Source organism: Cinclus cinclus, chromosome 12 (assembly GCF_963662255.1).
Source record: "Cinclus cinclus chromosome 12, bCinCin1.1, whole genome shotgun sequence".
NCBI classification, from domain to species: Eukaryota; Metazoa; Chordata; class Aves; order Passeriformes; family Cinclidae; genus Cinclus; species Cinclus cinclus.
Window position 1 is genome coordinate 16,549,201 of NC_085057.1, and position 21,522 is coordinate 16,570,722.

The 21,522-nt window shown below is 42.8% G+C and overlaps 1 protein-coding gene across 1 annotated transcript in view; it reads left to right on the forward strand.

Moving 5' to 3' along the window:
• The window catches only part of DOCK3 (dedicator of cytokinesis 3), a 105,123-nt gene that overhangs the window by 35,004 nt on the left and 48,597 nt on the right, over positions 1 to 21,522 (forward strand). Inside the window, exons 7-15 of the mRNA XM_062500450.1 lie at positions 3,110 to 3,234; positions 8,229 to 8,391; positions 9,525 to 9,631; positions 10,316 to 10,487; positions 10,948 to 11,045; positions 12,697 to 12,780; positions 13,121 to 13,221; positions 14,523 to 14,604; positions 18,662 to 18,832. Of these exons, the coding sequence (XP_062356434.1) occupies positions 3,110 to 3,234; positions 8,229 to 8,391; positions 9,525 to 9,631; positions 10,316 to 10,487; positions 10,948 to 11,045; positions 12,697 to 12,780; positions 13,121 to 13,221; positions 14,523 to 14,604; positions 18,662 to 18,832 (1,103 nt within the window). The remainder of the gene's footprint in view (positions 1 to 3,109; positions 3,235 to 8,228; positions 8,392 to 9,524; positions 9,632 to 10,315; positions 10,488 to 10,947; positions 11,046 to 12,696; positions 12,781 to 13,120; positions 13,222 to 14,522; positions 14,605 to 18,661; positions 18,833 to 21,522) is intronic.

The following is a 21,522-nucleotide window of genomic DNA, read 5'->3' on the forward strand; positions in this document are numbered from 1 at the left end:
TTGTCTCTTTCCAATGGAATTCATCTGGCCAAGCCCAGGCTCCTGCCTTGGCACGTCGCTGTCAGTGGGGTTGGAGCTGCCCAGGCTGCTCCTGGTCCTGCTGATGCCACCTTGGTGCCCTCCTGGGCCAGGTGTCCCGTGCCAGGTGTCCCGTGCTAGGTGTCCCTACCAGGTGTCCCTGCCAGGTGTCCCTACCAGGTGTCCCTGCCAGGTGTCCCGTGCTAGGTGTCCCTGCCAGGTGTCCCGTGCTAGGTGTCCCTACCAGGTGTCCCTGCCAGGTGTCCCTACCAGGTGTCCCTGCCAGGTGTCCCATGCTAGGTGTCCCTGCCAGGTGTCCCGTGCTAGGTGTCCCTACCAGGTGTCCCTGCCAGGTGTCCCTACCAGGTGTCCCATGCCAGGTGTCCCGTGCCAGGTGTCCCTGCCAGGTGTCCCGTGCCAGGTGTCCCTGCCAGGTGTCCCTGCCAGGTGTCCCTACCAGGTGTCCCTGCCAGGTGTCCCATGCTAGGTGTCCCTACCAGGTGTCCCTGCCAGGTGTCCCTACCAGGTGTCCCATGCCAGGTGTCCCGTGCCAGGTGTCCCTGCCAGGTGTCCCTGCCAGGTGTCCCGTGCCAGGTGTCCCTGCCAGGTGTCCTGTGCCCGCTGCCCCTCCGTGCCCAGCCCCATGGCATGGAGCTGAGCTTTCTCTCTGGCCCTGCACACTCAGAGCAAAGATTGCAATAAACTGCTCTATGCTCAAGCGTTTGCTCTGGGTTCTGTGCTCCCAATGGGGTATCAGAGTTCAAATCCCTCAAAAGCACAAGCAAATGGACAAAAACAAAAGACTTGTGAGGCCTCAGGCCAACTGACACATTAGGAAAAGGAGATTGCTCCTTGTAGGAAGGTGATTTCCAGCAAAATAATCACCCTACCTGATGGTTAAATGCTTTTTTGTCTTTGTTAGAGACATTTACTTCCTGTTTTTACTGTATGTAGTGACCATTTGTATTTTTCAAAGATCCAACAGACTATTTTTACAAGAGAAGATGCACTGTTATATTTCACTAGAATACTTTTCCCCATCTTCCTCCTTAATTTTTATGCAAATCCACTGGTTTTTAGATCCCTCTACACCCTACCCCAAAGGCATTTTTTTAAATTAGTGGAGTAATAGCCCTCTTGTTAAGCTTAATAGAAGATAAGATGCTATATATAACCAAATGGTGCCTTTAATTTAGGCTGGAGAATGGTTTGCTACTACTTTGTGTAGCCAGACTGCCTTCCAGAAAAGAGGTCATAAGTAGGGAGCTCCAAAATGCTAATTGTAGTGAGTACAATTAATTTCTATTAAGATTTACAACACAGAAACTGGAACTTTTTTTCCTAATTGTGCAAACTGCTGAGAAAAAGGGGTGGAGTCTGTTAAGCAGGAGGATTTTCAAAAAAAAAAAGGCCCAACTTAACCATATTTTGTCATTATTTTTTGATTTCCTTGATATCCCTATAATCAGGATAGAGGTATCTCAGCTTGATTTTGAACCCCAATATATTTTTTTTTCTATTGTGGCCCGTGGATCATTGCATTTGATGCTGTGCTTTGATAAGCCAAAGCAGATCCAGTATCCGAGGTCTTTCACCAAGCTCTTGCTGTCATCTTTTCCCTGTTGATGCCTCCTGGCAGCTCAGCCTCTGCCTGGGAGGTGTTCCCAGCACTGACCCTGCAGGAGAGGGAGGCTCCTGGGAAAAGGAGCGTGTTCTGCACACAGATCCCCATTCACAGAGGTCCTAGCAGGAAGCACTGACTGGCAGCCACAGAGCTGGATGTTCCATGCTGAAAGAGTTGTACTTATCTCCAGAAATAAAACTGGAAGCAAAGGCAGGACTGAAAGCTTCTATTGTTTATCCCTACAGAAGATTAAGGAGCAAGTTCTGTGGGGTTTTTGAGAAAGAATTTGAAGCACTGCTTTGAGGGGCACAAAAGGATGTCCCTGAGTGCCTGAAAGCAAATGCTGGCTTATTTCATTGTGCTGATTAATGCAGAGATTTAACTGCATCAGCTTCTCCAAGTGGAATAAGTCAGACATTGAAGGAGTCTCTGCTTTGTTCCATTACTTTGTTATTTAGTGTCTTGGGGCTGATTAACAAAATACTTGCCTTGAAAGGTTTTAATTTTTTTTTATTTTTATTTTTTATATATTGCCCTTCAGTATGTTTGCCTTTCTGGCAAGTAGATAAAAAGAAATGTTAAGTGTAAGCCATCATAAAATGGTGACAGTAACTAAATCTTACAGAAAAATAGGTGTTACCTGCTGTCCTTTTGGTGTAGGCTTTAGAATTCACCACATTAGTTTTGAAAGCAACTCGTTTCCCAAAGTTTCCAAAATGAGATTCTAAAATAAAACCAAACCAAGTGAGCTAGAGTCTGTGAAATTCAGGGTAACAAGATGCTGAGACACAAACATTTCTATTTCTGAATATAGTAATTTGGTCTGAAAGCTCCTGAAAATGACATAGTCAGAAGCTGGCAAGTGTCCATACTGCTTTCATATAGCCATGCATATGGATACCAGAGGCCAGCCAGAAAAGTAGCAAAAATTACATTTATAATTCCCTCCTAATCCATCAGAATTGAATTGTGATCAAGTTTCCAAAAAGGCTGTTCTTATTGTGTTGTTATGATAAAAGAAAATTACGAAAATACAGAAAATGCTTGAAAGGCTAACTGAACATGATGTTATTCTGATAGTCACAAAAATACTTGTTTTTTGTAAAATACATTGGAAATAGGATGTCTGAAGCTAAAGATGTTTTGTCAGACTCAGCCTGACACTTCCAGCTCAGCTAACAAGGCATAGTATAGCTGTAAGAGGTTTTTATCCCCTTCCCCACTTACATAATTAAAGCCAGTATTGATTCTGAGTTCACATTATTAAAGGCATTACTAACAATGGTCTGATTTTATGCACTGATATGAATCTGTTCATCCTTATTAACAATTAACTTGCTGCTTGGAATGATTGGGGCATCAGCCATCATCTTGCAGAACACAGAGAACGATTTGCAGAATGGAACTGGGACAGCCCCCAGTGTCCCCTGTGGAGTTTAAGTTTGTGGCTCTGTTCTGTCCCTGCAGGTGACATCCGGAATGACCTGTACCTGACCCTGGAGAAGGGGGACTTTGAAAGGGGTGGCAAAAGTGTGCAGAAGAACATCGAGGTGACCATGTACGTGCTCTATGCTGATGGAGAAATCCTGAAAGTAAGTGCTCCTCTCCCTGAGAGCCTCAGGTGCTCCCTGCAGGGACACGTCCTCTTGTTCCAGACTCTGATACAAGGGAAGAGCTAAAATAAAGCTGGCCCTCTCACTTTTTTTTTAATTGTGAAATTTGTAAGCTCTATATTATAAAGTTATAAATCTGTAAGGATTTGGAGCACTTCCCTTATATGGAGATAGAAGACTGGGAGAATATACTCATAAACTGAAAAGTCTGTGTGATTTCCAAATGTGATGTCAGTGGCTAAAGTAAAAAAATTTAGAGTAACTGTACTCAGAACTGAGGAGTATCTGGCATATCTAAAATTAAATAGTGTGTGTCATACAACACGATGAAATGTGATTCCAAGGGAGACTTCTGAATCTGAGTTGTTGGGTTACAGTACTGAATGTAGTTCTGGAAAATTACTTTGAATAAAATTTCACCCTGGCTTGGCTCCATTCCAGCTGGGGATGGGGATTGTTTATGTTTGTTGTTTTACCTCCTCTGCTCTTTCAGTTTCATTGAAGAGAAGGAGGTATGTGTGAGGTTGTGAATATAGAGAAGTAAACAGAAAGGATTTCAGCATGAGCAGCTATCAGAAATAACTTCCCCCTACCTATTCTTTTACCTCCCCTGCAAAAAAAATGGGCTTTGTAGCCATTACTGTGAAGAATCTAAACACATAGAAGTGTGTACTGAATACATTGCTATAATCTTCTGGTTTTAATTGAAAGGAGAACTTTCATTACTACAACTGCTTGTGTTTTCATTAAAAGTAAAGTGCATTTCTTGTAAGGAACTCGTTTTTGTTCAGAGCAGTTCAGTACAGGGAGATCAGATTCCTTTTCTGCCTTAGCTTTTCAAACTGCGTGGCCAAATTTTAATCTTCAGTTGATTTCAGTCTGCTGAGGACAAGAAGTCCCTCAAACTGCAATACCAGCATCTTCAAATGCTAATGTACATAATGGTGCCTAATGATTACATACAAAAACCAGATACTTTCTAGCCATTATCACTCTTACCTTTGGTGATTTTGGTTGGAATGGTCATTCACTGAGATGAAGCTGGATTTTCATTGTCTTTGCCTGTTATTACTATTGTAAAGTACATTGGAGCTTTACATGGGACAGACATTGCACAAACACTGCAAAGGGTGGTCAGTCCAATTAGAAAGGAATCAAGTGAGCAGACTGTCCTGAGAAGTTGTGGCTGCCCCATCCCTGGAAGTGCTCAAGGCTGGGTTGAATGGAGCTCCGAGCACCTGCTGAAAGGTGTCCCTGCCCATGGCAGGGGGTTGGAACAAGAGCTTTAAAGTCCTTCCCAACCCAAACCATTCTAGGATTTGCCATAAAGGAGAGACTTTACATATAAAGGATCTTTGTGGGGTTTTGCAATGTAGGCCACATATTCAAAAGAAACTCTCTGTCCCAGTTTTCATGGTATTGCTCCTCTGTATGGTTGCAGTCAAAGCAGCAAAGACACTTGGTTTGTGTCTAGGAGATCTTTGGTTCCTGCTGTTTCATGATGCCTGTGAATGTGGGCAGAACACTGAGAGTTCATTGACCTTGACACTGGTCAAAGCCTTTGACAGCATCTCCCACAGCATTCCCTGGAAAAGCTGGCAGCCCACAGCTTGGACAGGAGAACTGTTTGCTGGATTCAGAACTGTCTGGAAGGCCAAGCTCAGAGAGTGATGGTGAATGGTGCTGCATCCAGCTGGGATCAGTCACCACTGGTGTCCCTCAGGGGTCTGTGCTGGGACCAGTCCTGTTCAATGTTTTTATTGATGACATGGATGAGGGTATTGAGTCTTTCATTAGTGAATTTGCAGATGACACTAAGCTGGGAGCATGTGTTGGTCTGCTGGAAGGTAGGAGGGCTCTGCAGAGAGACCCGGAATGACTGGATGGATGGGCAGAATCCAATGGGATAAAGTGTAGTAAGTCCAAGTGCCAAGTCCTGCATTTTGGCCACAATAACCCCCTGCAATGTTTCAGGCTGGGGCGGGGTGGCTGGACAGTGCCCAGGCAGGAAGGGACCTGGGGGCACTGATGGACAGCAGCTGGACAAGAGCCAGCAGTGTGCCCTGCTGGCCAAGAAGGCCAGTGGTCCCTGGCCTGGATCAGGAATGGTGTGGCCAGCAGGAGCAGGGAGGTCATTCTTCCCCTGTACTCTGCACTGGTGAGGGCACACCTCGAGTGCTGTGTCCAGTTCTGTCCCCTCAGTTTAGGAAGGACATTGAGATGCTCAAAAACATCCAGAGGAGGCAACAAAGCTGGTGAGGGGCTTGGAACACAAACCCTGTGAGGAATGGCTGAGGGGGCTGGGCTTGTTCAGCCTGGAGAAAAGGAGACTCAGGGGTGACCTTGTCATTCTAGAGCACCTGAAAGGTGGTTGTGCTCAGGTGGGGTTGGTCTCTTTCTCCAGGTAATGACAGAACCAGGGGCACAGGTTATTATCTGTGCCAGGGGAAATAGAGGCTGGGTATTAGGAAACAGTTTTTTACAGAAAGTGTGATCAAGTATTGGAATTGTCTGCCCAGGGAGGTGGTGGAGTCACCATCCCTGGATGTGTTTAAGAAAAGACTGGGGGTGGCACTCGGTGCCGTGGTTTAGTTGGGGTGTTCGGGCATGGAGTGGACTTGATGATCTTGGAGGTCTCCTCCAACCCAGTCATTCTGTGTGATTCATTCTGTGTCAAATCCTTAAACTTGTCCCAGCCAGCAGCACAATCTACATCTGAATTGTGCCTTTGTGAAGCCGTTAGCAGAACCATGCACAGCATTAATAAGAATTTTCTCATCTCCTCATTGCTGCTGAGTGTATCTTGATCCAGAAATAGTCCTGTTGAAAGGAGTGAAATTACCTCCAAAATGTAGTGCTGTTCAAAATGAAAAGGAGCATATCCTTCTCAAAATGGTTTTACTCAGTTGTTAGTATTTTTTAATATAGTCTGAAAAATTAAAAAAAAAAATCCTTTGACACATTTCCCACTTATTTCTTTCTGTTCCAGTAGCAGGAATAGCCTATGAATTGCAAGGCACACCTTTAACAGTAGAAATTTCCTGCTAGTTTTTCTGGTTTAGCTTCCCTTCTCTGCCTCTGCTTTCTAATTCTCCTGCGTATTATGGTCTCAGGGTCACCAGGTGTCTGGAGATTAGTCTGATGTTTGTGTTTTGCAGATCACAGTATAGAATTAAAGATTTACCAGTCTGCCCTCCTCAGACTATAGATTGTAGTTTAACTGCATGGGAACTACGTTAACAACAGAAGGAGAGACTATTCATTTATTTGAAGTTCATAGTATGAAACTGCATTCAAAGACTGGTCATTTGTCAGCCACAGCAGGTGGCTTCTTGATGGGACAAAACAAAGCTCACATTAAAATTTGAATTTTTACTGTACCTTGTAGAGGAAATAGAAATACTGTTTTGTTTGCTTCTAAGAGCCTAATGCAGAATGAGGTTTTGGAATTGCTGTGTTGAAGCCCAACCATTTGCTCTTTACAGTCATTACTACAGAATAGAATTGGGATCTTAAGAGTGTTCTGGGTTGCAGTACTGGCACCTCTATCTACCAACCTGTTGTTATCTGCAACACTTAATTCCTGTTGCTGTATTAAAAAAATGGGGTTGTGGTTCATCCCATGTGATTGCTGAGGATTATTTGAGAGGACTGAGTTGTGTGAGTTCAGCCTTCAGTCACTCAGTGTGGATCAGAGCCTTTGCAGTGAGTCTCTGTCCACATAGGCTGTCCTTGCAATGAATCTCAGAATTCCAGAGAGCTTCTCTTCCCTTTTGGGCTCCTTCACAAATTCTTAAGTTTCTCAAAGCCAGCAGATTATTGTCAGAGGTTGAACTAACTGGGTCTGGTTAATGGGATATTCTTGACTGGGCAGTCAGATGGTTACAGATTTAAAAAATCAACATTTCTGCTCTTTTCTTCAGATAGAATTTACAGATGCCTTGGGGAAATGACCAGTAGCAGTTCCTGTCATCATACTGTTCCATGGGGATTTTACATCAGAATTTATATTATGTGTTATTCTTGGTCTGCTTAGCTTGTTTCTTCCTGGATGCATTATCCTTGGACATGCTGAGAGTGAAGAATCTCCAAGTTGTCCTTTTTCTGCTTGTTTTTACGAGATGTCCTATATCCTGGATCTCTTTTTAAGTGCTGGGTCTAGAGCATGTGTTAGTGCTCATATATAAAAAAATGACCATCCTGCCCCATGTCTTCATCTCAAAGGACCTTTTACTGTCCTTATTTCAGGACTACGATGTCTATCCTATTTTCCTTCACTTGTATTCTAAGGATTTTTTTATTTTCTAAACAATATCAGTTCATGTTTTTCTTCATCTGTATTCTGTGAAGGCATAAATTGGACAAGATCTCTGAGTTTATTATTTCTGAAGGCAGAAATTTAGATCCAGTTATGTTTTTTAGATTATGAGTATTACACAGAAATTCTTTGCTTACCACTGAGGAAGTAACTTGATTAGAAATTTCTGGGATACCTGGGGAGGCTGGATAGTTGTAGCTTTGAAAGGTGAACATTTGTAAAGAGCTTGGAAAGGTCAGTTATCACTTCTGAACTGAGCTACTGAAGCAGAAATCTGGTTAAAGGATCTTTTCACGTAAGGCTAATATTACAAGTGATGATGGTCCTATTACGTCCTATTTTGTGGACTCAGTTTTATATATTTGGACTCTGGTGTTTATTGTATCTTCTCAGTGATTGATGGAGAACTTAGCTTAAATAATAAGACACTGGGATTAATCTAGCATCACAGGTCTCTTAGTTCACCCTTTGACCCAAAACAAAGTTTCAAGATCTCCTAAAAAGTTTGACATTTCATTGCGTCTGAATTTCTGCTTCTGACTCTTTTATGTGTACAGAAAGCCATGAATTATATAAAGGTCATCACCGGGTAATAAAATGACTCGGAGGCGGCGATGCGACGTGTTTAATGCTGGATTGTTTCCTTTGGTGGCAGGACTGCATCAGCCTGGGCTCGGGGGAGCCGAGCAGGAGCGCCTACCACTCCTTCGTGCTGTACCACAACAACAGCCCGCGCTGGGGGGAGATCATCAAGCTGCCCATCCCCATCGACCGCTTCCGCGGCTCCCACCTGCGCTTCGAGTTCCGCCACTGCTCCAGTGAGTGCCCCCAGCGGGCCTGCTGCAGGGCAGATCTGGGAGGAAACCTCTCCATGGGGTCCCTCTAGCAAACAGATTCAAGCAGTCCTTCTCCCAGCTGGTTAGGGGAAATATCTCCTCGGGGAGAAGTGGAAAAAAAACTTGTTTATTTAACAGGCAAAGCACTCCCCAGCACAAAAATGAATGATGCTAAACAGTAAAACCTCTCGCTGCTCTAAGGAGGTGACAAATTCAGCAGGGTCCCTCCCGTGGGTTGCAGCCCGGCTCACTCGGGCTGTTCTCAGTCCCTCCAGAGCTGGGGAATGTCACAGCCCAGGCCAGGCCTGGTGGGACACAGGTGTGGGCTCCTGCTGCTCCTCTGGGTTTTCAGTCCAGAGCAGGTTCAAACAATTCCAAGAAAAAGGAAAAAAAACCACAGTCCAGGGAACTTCTCTGCCTCAGCTAGCCAGAAACTAACCAAGAGCAAAGGAGAGCTCTCTCCTGCTGTCCACTGCAGACAACACAGTCTGTGTGAAGGATGCAGGGGAGCAAGTGTAGTCTCTGATAACAAACTCTGCATCTCTTCTCTCCCCCTTCACTCCTGAAACCAGTCTTAAAGCTGCAGAACTCAGTATCCTGCACAAACAGAACAGACGACTGGGGAGAAAAGCATCATAAAGTCACCCCAGGACACCAGGGCAAAGCCAAAAGGCCCCAGCTCCTTCCACTGCCAGTTAAATCTGGATGATGCTGTCAGTGGGTGGAAAGCAGGAAAGAGAGGCCAGCCTGAAATACAGTGAAGAGACACTGCTAAGCAGCCTTTTGCTGAATTTATCGAAGGGCAGACTAAAAACGTGTGTGAACGATCAGTGCCAGGCAAAGCACTTTGTAAGATGTTTGTCCCTGCTGTTCTTTTGTTGTGTTTTTCTGAAAAATGTTTTCTTTGTGGGATAAACAGTTTAGATTTTGCTGTGTTTGATTTGAAGCTTGTCAGTCCTTTACATAGAACTAGAAAAAAGAAATTAGAAAAGTTGTTTGTTCTGTAAGCTGCTTGTTTTCTTTTAGGTATGTGGAGAAGTTGATGAGTAATCTTGTATATACTGACAGACAGAGTATGCATAAATTCAATTCCTTCTTTCTATCTCTTGCTGCAGCAAAAGACAAGGGAGAAAAGAAGCTCTTTGGTTTTGCATTCACCCCATTGATGAGAGATGATGGCACAACCTTGTCAGATGATATTCATGAGCTTTATGTTTATAAGGTATCAGTTCTCTGCAGACTTCTCACTTCTCATCTCTACTTCATTACTTAAATGAGTAATGGTCATTACATTATCCTTCTCCCCCTTATTAGAACTGTGTGAGGAACAGATTAATAGTAGTTTCAAAATTTTATACAGTCAAAATCACATGGTTTGGATAGAGCCTTCTATTCTAGGTGCAGCTCACCTTTTCCATCCTGATGATGATGATTTATCTGCTATTAATCCCATCCATTTTGACTTCGAACATGCTGGTCTTCATGAACATTCAGCATTTCTACCAGCCTAAGGCATTGCTCTGTGCCTTTGTAAGATGACATTGTGCTGGATTCAGATGCCTCGTGCTGCAGTGCAACAGCTTGACAGACCTGCAGCAAGAGATTTGGGCTTTGGGGTTTTTCCTTCCTGCTGATTCACCTGGGTTTATTTGTTTAGTACAGTTTTTCAGGCAGCAACACTAAATTTACACCTGCAAGATCTGATGAGCTCTGAAGAGGCAGTGGCTGGAGACCACTCTGTAGAGCTGGTTCTGTTCAAGCCCCCAAGCAGAGCTTTTCCTTAGGACTGCTGGTGTGCACCCACAAGAATCTCAACACAGGCACTGGTGGGGAACTGCTGACAGGCCGTGGGCGTGTGGGATGAGATGGACGTGGTACAGCTCTGTCCCTTGTGCTGTCCCCACAGTGTGATGAGAACAGCACGTTCAACAACCACGCGCTCTACCTGGGGCTGCCCTGCTGCAAGGAGGATTACAACGGCTGCCCCAACATCCCCTCCAGCCTCATCTTCCAGCGCAGCACCAAAGAGACCTTCTCAGTCTCCACACAGCTCTCTTCTACCAAACTGACCCAGAATGGTGAGTTGCTGATCCCTCAGAACTGCCCAAGGCAGCAGGAATTTGGGAAGAGAGAAAAATAATTCACTATTAGTACTTCTACACAATCCAGAGGGGTTTTTTTTTGCTTGGATTTTACAGAGCAGCTAAGCAAATAATTTTTTTTACAGGAACGTCCCTAAAGGCCGAGCAGACAGGAATGGATAGTCCACAGTGCAGTGTCAAGTCCACAGGGAAAAATGCAGCCTTTACTCTTTTCAAAGCACTACGCCATCACTCCATTCCTTTCTCCATTAGTAGTATTGACTCGCTCCATATTGTACTTTGTTTTCCATTTTATATAAAATTACATATATATAATTTCCCAAGAAGTGTGGGCTGCATCAAGAGATGAAGTGCAATGTGATGAATCTCTGGTGGGTGTGGGGTTGCCATTCTTCCCTCTGTGTGTGGTTCTAGCTCTTCCTCCATCTCTCTGCAGTGGATCTGCTTGCCCTGCTCAAATGGAAAGCTTACCCAGATCGAGTGATGGATATTCTGGGAAGACTGAGACATGTCAGTGGCGAGGAGATTGTTAAGGTACTACATGAAATAACAGCCTTTGGATGTATCTGTGACAGGCAGTGAGTTCAGACCTGCAGGCCACTTCTGAAGGCTCCCTCTTATTGTGCTTTTTGATTCACACTGTGAACTTCCACCCTGTGTGAATTGGGATTTTATCATGATGTGAAACTGGACAGGAATACACATTTGAGAAATTAGTGCACAGTAAGTGTGTGGGATCAAACCAGAGCTAATCCTTAGTCAAATTCTCTCAGCCACATGTGCTGGGTCCTCAGCACCAGTGGTTGCAGTCTGCAGTCCCACACATCTGCTGGTGCAGGCACAGACCCTGGCAGGGGCTCTCTGGTGCATCCAGCCAGCAGTGCACCAATCTTTTGTCTGCCAGCTCATCATTTCACCAGGTTTTGTGACCACTGTTGCTCTACATGATAATCTTGTGTGGCCTGAGCTTCCTTCAGGCCCAGGAACTTCCAACTGCATTTGAATACTTGTGGTCTCAGCAAAACAAAGTGCATTCCAGATATGCCTCCAATAATCTTAGGTGTGCTGGGAACTCTCCCTAGGATTTAGTTCTATAAATCTGGAAGTAAAAGCTGATTTCTGACACAAACAACCAAGGAGAAGAAACTGAAGACAAATCCTATCACTTAATAAGTAGTTTATCATTAAAGCCACTTGACTGTAACTCGTTTGAATGTTGCCAAATCTGGAATGTTACTCTTTGTGATAACTTAGTAACAGTAACAAGGGAGCACAAATCCCTTTTATATTGAAATTCTTCAAGAATGTCATGTTTTGTACACTTTGTTTGTAGGGCAGTACAAGTATCTGTTTTTTATAGAGAAAGAAAGATATGGATTGAATTATTTCATGGGAAGAAGTAATTGATTATCCCCATAAATCAGCTGTCATTTGGCACTGGGATATGAAGAACAGACTGTAATAATTCAGAAAAAAAGACATTTTATCATTTCAGAGACTTCATAAATTGTTATAATTTATTTCTTGTTGTCCACATTAGAAATTTAAGTAATTAAAAAATCATGAGAGAATGTGCAGTTAACGATCTTCAGCACTCTCCTTCACACTCATCCTTTTGGGGACTGTGCTTTCAGAAAGAAAATCACTGAACTGTCAGTGCTCAACAAGATGTGGAGTTAAGGGTGAAAGAAGCAATTGGCAACGTGTAACTTGTCCCCAATTAATGCTTGTTAGAAAAGCTTTACTTTCTGTCATTTAACAAAAATATCAATATTAAACATAATTTAATGTACTGCCCAGCCTCAGATTTGATGCTGAACAGTACCTGAGACTCCAATGATTTGAGAATGAGAGCGAGTTGTTTTGCCACTGGTGTCAGGCAGCACTTCCAGTCAGCTTAAAGTGAGAGGAGCACTCAGTCAAAATTACAAATCAGGTATATAGCACATATTTCTTATTTTTGGGTTTTCTGTCATTTTTGTTTGAAGATATTCCTTGCAAAGAGAACATTTCTTTCTTACTAAAATTAAATTAAAATCTGTCACATCATATGGGTGAACCTGAAGTGATTTGTCCTTGGCAAGTGTTTTACAAAGATATTAACATGTATGAACTAATTAAAGCAGGGGAGAAATAACCTTTTGAATACAATTTAAGTTGAAATTCTTTGTTCATATCATTTTAGTTCCTACAAGATATTCTGGACACACTGTTTGTAGTTTTGGATGACAACACAGAGAAGTATGGTCTGTTGGTCTTCCAGTCTCTGGTAAGATGCTGGATTGTTATTTATCTCATGTTTAGTGAGTTTTAAGTTTCTTATGATCATGTTGCAAGTGTTGTGCTTCTGTCAAATATGAAATACTCAGCTGGATCCAGCTGTTTTCTGTAATGATCTTGGGTGAGAGGGGCAGGCTGACCTCAGCACATCCAGGGCCAGCAGTATTTGCTGTCATGTGGGGGAGACAGCCACTAATACCTGATAACACAACTGTGACTGTTTAAACAGCTCATGGATTTGAATGCTCCTTACCTTGAGCCACTTGTTTGTAGACACTTGGCAGCAATGTGCAATTCCTTGAGCTGGGCTCCCTTCTCCATGTCCCCAGGTGTTCATCATCAACCTGCTCCGTGACAGCAAGTACTTCCACTTCCGCCCCGTCATGGACACCTACATCCAGAAGCATTTTGCAGGAGCTCTGGCTTACAAGTAGGTCTTGTGTTCCTCCCTTTGAGAGGTGGCATCACTAAACTTGGGAATGGTGGCACTATCAGGATCACAACCTTCCTGGCACCAGTGTCCCCAAAAGCAGAGCTACTCACCTGGAAGTTTTCCAGAACAGCTGTAGGGAAAAGCTACCAAATGTTACCAGTGGCTGAGCATGGCCACATTGGGCATTTCTCTTCCCTTCTGGACTGGCAAATATTTCTTCTTCTTTTTTTTTTTTTTTTAAACTGAAGAGACACTTAACAACAACTCATTATCAGTCTGTAGTCTATAAAAATGAGTTACCAAGAGCATATGCATTCCTCATCTTAAGGATGTTGGGATACATGACTTGTGTGAAAGCTTAGAGAACTAACTGTAATTTCTGAAGTAGACAGGTATTCACATAAGGTGTTCTATTTGGTTACAATTTAATTTCACTAGATCAGAAATTTAAATTTCACTGTCACTTTGAAGATTCTGCCTTATTTTCTGGTATTCAAAAGAGTCTTGCATCAGAGAGCAAGACTTTTTGAAAGCAATAACAGGTACCCTTCAGGGTCTTGTTTATTTTTTCTTTTAGACCATTGCTTTTGTATATCTGAGTATATTCTATCTTTGGCCACAGTAAACTATAAAAGTTAGCTACTAATGTCTTTTGATTCTTTTAAGCAATTCACATTTTTGTGTAATTAAAATAAATATTTAAAATACCATATCAATGGCAGGTAAAAACCCATAGATAATATACAGCACTGGAAGGCACAGTCCTGTTCAGAGGGTAAAAAGCTGTTCTGCTTTGTTTTAATTAGTACCTCTTTCAGACAAAACAAGTGGTTTTTGATAGTCTGATGTCTGAAATAAAACATGGGTTTAATACGCCTTTGTAAGTTAATCCAGATGGTCTTGTGCACTTAGCAAAATAGATGCAGGTATTTTTTTTGTGATCTCAGCTTCTAAAAACTTCTTACTGAGATGAGAGCTGGGATTCCTTAATAAAACAAAAGTGTATTTTGGTCTTAGAACCATGCCTTTATCAAAGCTGTCTCTCTAATAACATCTCTTTTATGTTCTCTTAGTGTTCCTCATGGTCCAAGTCAATTACAGAGAAGAAATAATTTTCTGGTTTTGAAACTTAAATAAATGTAAATACCATGTAAATTCAGTATCAAGGACAGCTGTAAGTGACCACTGAAATAAAGTCAAATGAGACCGGTTTAGAGATCTCTCCCTAAAACCCCAGCGTTTTGCTGCAGTGAGAACTGTGCAGAAGGCTGCTCTTCACTCACTGCCTGTTCCCTCAGGGAGCTGATCCGCTGTCTGAAGTGGTACATGGACCGCTCGGCCGAGCTCGTGCGCCAGGACCACATCCAGGAGGCCATGAGAGTAGGTATCCACTGGGAGACTGCTGTCTGCTCCTCTGGGGCCACTGACAGCTGGGGGAGCTGGAAATGGAATCAAGGGTAGTGTGCCACTGGCTTCCTATAATTGTTTAACCAGATTTTTATATATATATATATATATATATAGCCACAATTTTAGTTTTAGGGGAAGAACCATCCTTGTGCTGAAAAAATTTAAAGAATTAAGTCCCCTTAACCCCTTTTGCAACCCAATGGAGACCTTAAGTAAGACTTATATCCATGGCCAGTGCATAAGTACCCACTGATGTGGGCTACACCTTGCCCTCCAAGCACAGCAGCACTTTTGAGTTTATCAGGCACTGGTGCTATGGATCAAAATTTTGCTCATTTCTGGCTGTGCCGCAGCTCCATTGTACAATGGGTTGAAGTCCTGGAGTATTTTAAGCACCAGATAAATGAGCCTTTAACTGGATGGAAATCCTCAGAAGCAGCACAGGACCTGACCTATGGTCCTGTGATAGGAGCCTGATGTCCCAGGGAGGCACAGCTGTGAAAAATACCAGGAATGTTTTGGGGCTACTACAGAGAAATCAGTAAATAAATGAAGGATTCATTTTACCATGTGTAATAGTAAGCCTGGAAGTCAGTGTGTCAAGTGCATAAATACAAGATGCCAACAGTTGCAGGGAGATGTTTTTCTTTGAGTGAATGCCCACCTGTACCTTCTGCCTCCAAGAGGGCTGGTGTCCTAACACCTGTCTGGGCACTTGGGGAACTGGAAGCAGTGGCAGTGATCAGCACTTGGATTTTGTCACTTGTCAGTACAAATAGGTGAAACCTCTTCCAGGTGAAGGACACTGCCAGTGCCATCCTCTCACTTTCCAGATCCCCTGCTAGGATCCTATTCAGATAATACAAGGGCATTACACCAGTGCTTGCTTTGTCTTTGTAGATATTGACATGCTTAGGAACATCTTTGGAATTTTCAACCACAGATTCATATGGAATGGTAAAAATAGGGCAAATATGCTTTTTCAAAGAATTAGCAACTTTCTTATTCTTTTTTTTCCCCTACCCTTATCTTTCCCCCCTTTTTTTTTTAATTGCAAAAAAGCTATTTAAGTTATGAGAGGAAGATCTCCAGCTGGAATGACTTTGAGGAGGTTTTTTGCCTCTCAAACCACTCATTAGTGCTTTATGCAGTGCAGCAAATAGAGATGTAGGATATTGTCCCTGTGTGATCTGCATTTGTTGAACCACACAGCAGTCCTGATTGGAAATAGTAATGACAGGACTGCTGGAATGTCTTTCAGCAGCTGGGGTTAGAGAAGTCAGTTTGTGAATATGGTACGTTGTGTCTCAGTCTCCAAAGCAGCTCTTTGCTTACTGGGGCTCTCAAGTGCTGGCCTGGAATGTGGCTGTTCCCTCTGTGAGGGAGGTCAGTTTGCACACCTGACAGCCCAAGCCTTTCCAAGCACAGGAACTAAAATTACCAGCAGAGTTTGTGCAGACCTGACAGCACCTCCTCTGTCACCCACACTGCTGTCACTTCTTATTCAGACAGTTGCCTTTGCAGGTATCTCTTGCAGGCCCAAATTCAAGTCTTTATCTTCTCCCATTATAGTGAAGTGACTGATTTCCTTCTTTGTTTCCAAATTTTATTTCAGGCATTTGGAGCAAGTTTGTACCAAAGCCATTATCATTGCTAATGTGTCATTACGAGTACCAGCCTCTACTGTTGGGGATTTCTGTGGTCTTTGATGTGTTCACCACACTCCTTGAGTTAGCAGTTCTTTGACTGAGAAAACAGGATAGCTCCGTATCCCTTTTTCCCTGAATTCTCTGTTCAGTGTAGTGCCTTAAAGCTGGTGCTGAAATACTCTGCTCTCTTACGGCTTCTGGCTGCTCATGTACATTCATGATGGACATGCAGATGTCTCACAGGATTCTGATTTCCAATCCTGGCATTAGCAAAGAGAGTTCTAGAGGATTGCTAAAATTTCTTACCTCCCTCAAGACTGCTCTTAATTCTCAAAACCTCCTGTGCAACTTGTGCAACTGAAAGGACATTTCTACCTAGAACACAGCATCATGTTCCTTTATTGTGCCCTCTACAAAGCTGTACAAAAGTTGCATCCAGGAACAGTTGCCTGTGCCTCCCAGGGGACTTCCATAACCAAGTGTCCATGAATGACTCCACAGCTAGTTTTGCTATCCCTGAGGAAATTAGGAACTAAGGAACTGTGTCAAGGAAATTCCTTCCAGCTTCAGTTATCTTCCAGCAGAACTGTAGGTGGGTTTTGCCTAAATTAGGGAACCAACAGCAAGGGCTTTTCTACCTCAGGAAGTTTTCCCTGAGTCTTCCCTGCTGGTCACAGGGCAGAGGTGCTCACCTGTTACATGAACATGCACACAGACTGTGTTTGTAAGGGACCTACTTTTATTTGACACTGATCTTTCACATCATGCCAAACATCACTGAAGGCTGGGATTTTATCTCGGTGCACTTGTACATCTTTAGGTACAAATACACATCATATTTGTGATGTTTTAAGTAGAAAGAGCCAAAGTTAGTCCTGGTACTGACTTGTGCTACCAGGACTGGGTTTGTGATTTTAGCATCCCAGCCAGTGTGCAAACACTGGGAACTCTTTGGTTCACTGCCTGTGTGGGCTCATTGTCTGTGCTAAGGAAGTAGTGTTCTGAGCTCTGCTATCTCACCTTCCACAGGGAATTGTGGAGGTTCACACACAAACGCTCTGATTCACTGCAAAACATAATCCTCACATTGAAGTTACGAGCCTTCAGATGAGAATTATGGTTGTGTATACTGAACCCCTAAAGCAGCTCCTAAAAGCACTGCATGTGCTGGGTTTAGTGTTAGCACAGGGATTGTCTTGGAGAGCTGACTGGGAACCAACTGGCCTTTGTCTGGAAACCAGCCAGGAATGCAGCTGATGAAGTTCATTTCCTGATGAAGTTCTTTGGTGTAAGGAAGCTTCACTGGGAGATAGTTTAGTAGTATAAATAATAACTGCTGAATTCCCAAAGTTGCCATGATTTCTGGGGGAAAGAAAGGCTCTAAGAGTCAATGACATTTTGAAATCCATGATGGCTCTATGAGGAATTTCACGTTCCCGTTCTATATCCTGAAAGCTGTGACATTCTAAAACTTAAAACACAGCATTGTATACTTGTGCATATTGTGTGGTGGTTCAGTGAGGGACTCTTATGGCTGCAAAACTATCTCTTGGGAGCAAAAATCTGTGTTTGAATTAACTTCCAGTTTCCCAGCATTGAAGATTGATAAGAATTGCAATGATAAATATATTTTCTGTGGAATACAGTGGACTATTACTAAGGTTTCTGTACAACCTATGATTGCTGAATGTCCAGCCTGTTGTTTTGCTGGATTTTGAGGATATCATCAAACCATGAATTATGTCTTAATTAATCCTGCTTTGCTAGTGAATCCTGTTAAGCACTAAGGGAAGGAGTGATGTCCCCGATCTCTGGTACCTTCTGGCACTGACCGTTGTGCACAGCCAGTATCAAGGAGGTGTGTGAAGTGTCACCCTGCTGGGCTGGTGTCTCAGAATTGTTGACAGGGCAGTGACTTATTACAGCTGCTCAGAACAATGCCTTTTCTTCATGGTCACTGCTGCCAAATAAATGCAGTTCTAAATAATGCCATTTACAAAATTTTGAAAGAAAACATAACAGCTTCTTCAGACACTTCCATGGTTGTGCCAAGTCATGAGAAAACCAGAAGCTTCTTACCTTGCCCAAAATTTTCCTCAAATTATGTAACTCAGATTTGTCTCTGATCTAAATGCATGCTTTTTCTGTTAGTGGGACATGGAGGTAACAAAGATTATTGGTTGAGACTAAGTACTTGCCTAAGAGTATCTCTTCCTCAACTGAATTATGTAACTTATAAAACCTGTTTTTCATTCTCTTTTCTAAAGCTCAAGAATTTAGTTATTATGTAGAGTCTTTCCTGGTTCTCTTTAAAGCTCCTTTATTTTTCTTTCTCTCTTTTTCTCTGTCTTGATCTCCTCCCTCTCCTGTTCCTTAAGGCCTTGGAATATCTTTTCAAGTTCATTGTCCAATCTCGGATCCTTTACTCCAGAGCTACTTGTGGAATGGAGGAGGAGCAGTTCCGCTCCAGCATCCAGGAGCTTTTCCAGTCCATCAGATTTGTGCTCAGCTTGGACAGCAGGAGCTCTGAGACTCTCATCTTCACACAGGTTTGCTATTTCCTACACTCCCACTGGAAAACCATGAGGCAGATGTTCCTGCCACGGGTAGGAGGTGTGGGTGTGTGGGGATTAAATGCAGGTCAGTGGAGTTTTCCCCCCTAACAAGCTGGTGATACTGGAAAACAAGACCCCCAATCATGGCATTAGACAGTAGCTCTGCACAGGTGAGCTGGACTTGTAGGAGGAAGTGACTTCTCACATGAGCATGCAGCTTTTCTGTTGGCAAAAGTGAACTGTGTTTTCAAGTCTCTCTCGTTCCCATGTCTTATGGTTGGCCTCAAGAATTTCTAAATCCCTCATAATGGTACTTCAAATCAATACTTAGAGTTACAGCAGCATCACAGTGAGTTCAGCTGATGTATTTGCACTCAGATAAACAATTCCAGCATGTGCTAAAATTACAGTCAGAATCATGTGCAGCCTGACCACAAACATGTTGTGATGCCCATACTCATATTTAAAGCATCACTGAATATGGCCCAGGGGAATTTGTGAAGATTCCATATGGGCTGAAGACAGTACTCAGAGTTAGTATGGATGCTGCTGAGTTTTGGATTCAGATTTAAAGACCACTGTACTGCATTACATACACCTGCATTTAAGTTTTAAATGTCAAACATGTAGTTCTATGCCTCTGCTCAGAGAATGTTAGAATGGAGCACCCAGAGCTCCCTGGTAACGTGAAGGTGGTTTGTAATCACTAATGCAGATTTACAGATGTTTGGAACACCTGCTGTATTTTGCAAAAGAAGCAGCTGCTGTGAACGTGGCAGCCAGGCAGTGACTCTGCTGGTTCAGGAAGCTGCCAGTGGAGTGATCTCTTTCTTAAGGATCTGCTCTGAAAGATTTGAGAACAGCTGCTCTAATATTTCATTTAATCACCCATTAGTGGTTATAATATGGTGAAGCAGGAGCACGAGAAAACTGCACAGAATTTTGCAGACAAAATGATGGTGAACGGAAACAGTATCTGTTGAATGTTTTCCAGTTGTGTTGGTCCCAAATACAGAGGGAGAGTCACTTTGAGCATGGGAAATTTTCCCATTTTCTCTTCATTTCTCTTTTTAATTTTTTTCCTCCTTTCTCTCACTATGGTATTTCTTACTTTGGGCTTTTATAATTTGCAAACCCTGTCCTTGTTGAAAGTTTGAAAAGTTTGCTTTTTGTTCCCCCCTTGCCACCGTGTTGCCCCTGATCCCATTGCCCTGTAGGCCCCCCAGCCTGGAGGGCAGGCGAGCGGAGCCGGGACAGGTGCCCCACAAAAATGTGGGGGCACAACAAGGCCGACATTTAATTCTGTAAGTAATGATCCCCAAGACTGCTCAAGTGTTTCATTGTGGATGTTCCCAGTTAATCTCTTTTCCCTACCCCAAACACTTTTCCTGCATATAAACTGAAGTTTGATGTTTAAGTGGCCGGTACTTTAAAACTTGGAGATGTGGAATATTTCAGTTATTCATGGAGCGGTTTATGGCATCCACACACCAAAAAGAAAGTACTGAGGAGGTACACAAGATTATATAAGTCAAATTGTTCAGGGAGCAAAGCATTTGTTTCTTATTTGATTATTAGTTCTGGAGATCTGGACAATTGTTAAATACCCACAGAAATGCTCAAGGCCCTGGCAAACGTAATTTCCCTCACACTTGTTCTCTTCTCCAGGATATTTGAGGGATCTCAGTATCTCAGTTTTTTTCCAGCAATGAGAGTAAAACTGATTTCCATCCTCCCAGGCAATTAGTTTGACATGAGTAATGTTTCAGCATATTTTGGGGTGTTGTGCAGTAATGGGACCCTTCAAGGAAATGATGTTGCCTCAGGACAGCTCCAAATCTTCCTGAAGAGATTCCATGCCTGCTCTTGGATTGCTAGGGGTTATACAGAAATCCTTCTGCTTTATAAGTAACAAAAAGTTTAGGAAAACTCCAGTAAGGATTTGCTGGGCCAATATTGTAATTTCACTTGTATTATCCCAAAGCTAAAGACAGCGACTGGATTTGTGGCTGTTACTGCCTTCCAAGAGTACCAGGAGCTAATGAAATGATTTATACTTATTTATTTTGTCAGTACATTGTAGTATGCAGGAACAAATAGGTGACAACACCCAGGAGGCCTTGTGGGGGTTTGTGTAATCTGAGTTGATTGTAACAGAATAAAATTTTGAGAGAGAACGAGTTGGAGGAAGGAGGTAAATTTATATTCAGAATAATTTAATGAGTTAAATTTAGTTGTTAGTTGTAAAACTTGTTAGTTGTAAAAATAACTTGATTTTGCTCAAATACTCATAAATAGATTTCACTGTTGAAGGAAAAAGACTTTGCAAAGGAGGCTGGGATTATATGGATTAGGAGAGTCGTGTCAATATGGAAGAGATACAGAAATGTTTATGTAATGAGAAAATAAAAAAATCTCTGAGGAAAAGGCAATACTGATAGTTGTGAAACTCTGGAAGGGCAAAGCTGAACTGCAAAGAGATCTGCAATGAAGTCTGGTAGATCTGAACTCGCTGCAGGAAATCACTGGGGGATTTGTATGGAGAGCTTTGGAGAAGGGTGGTAGGAATGGCAGGAAGGGAAGAGTGGAGGTGAGGCTGCTCCAAGAGAGCAACCATCTAGGAATTTAAGTAGTTGCAATGAGGAAGCAGGTGTGGAGCATGGGTAGGATGTAGAGAAAGGGAA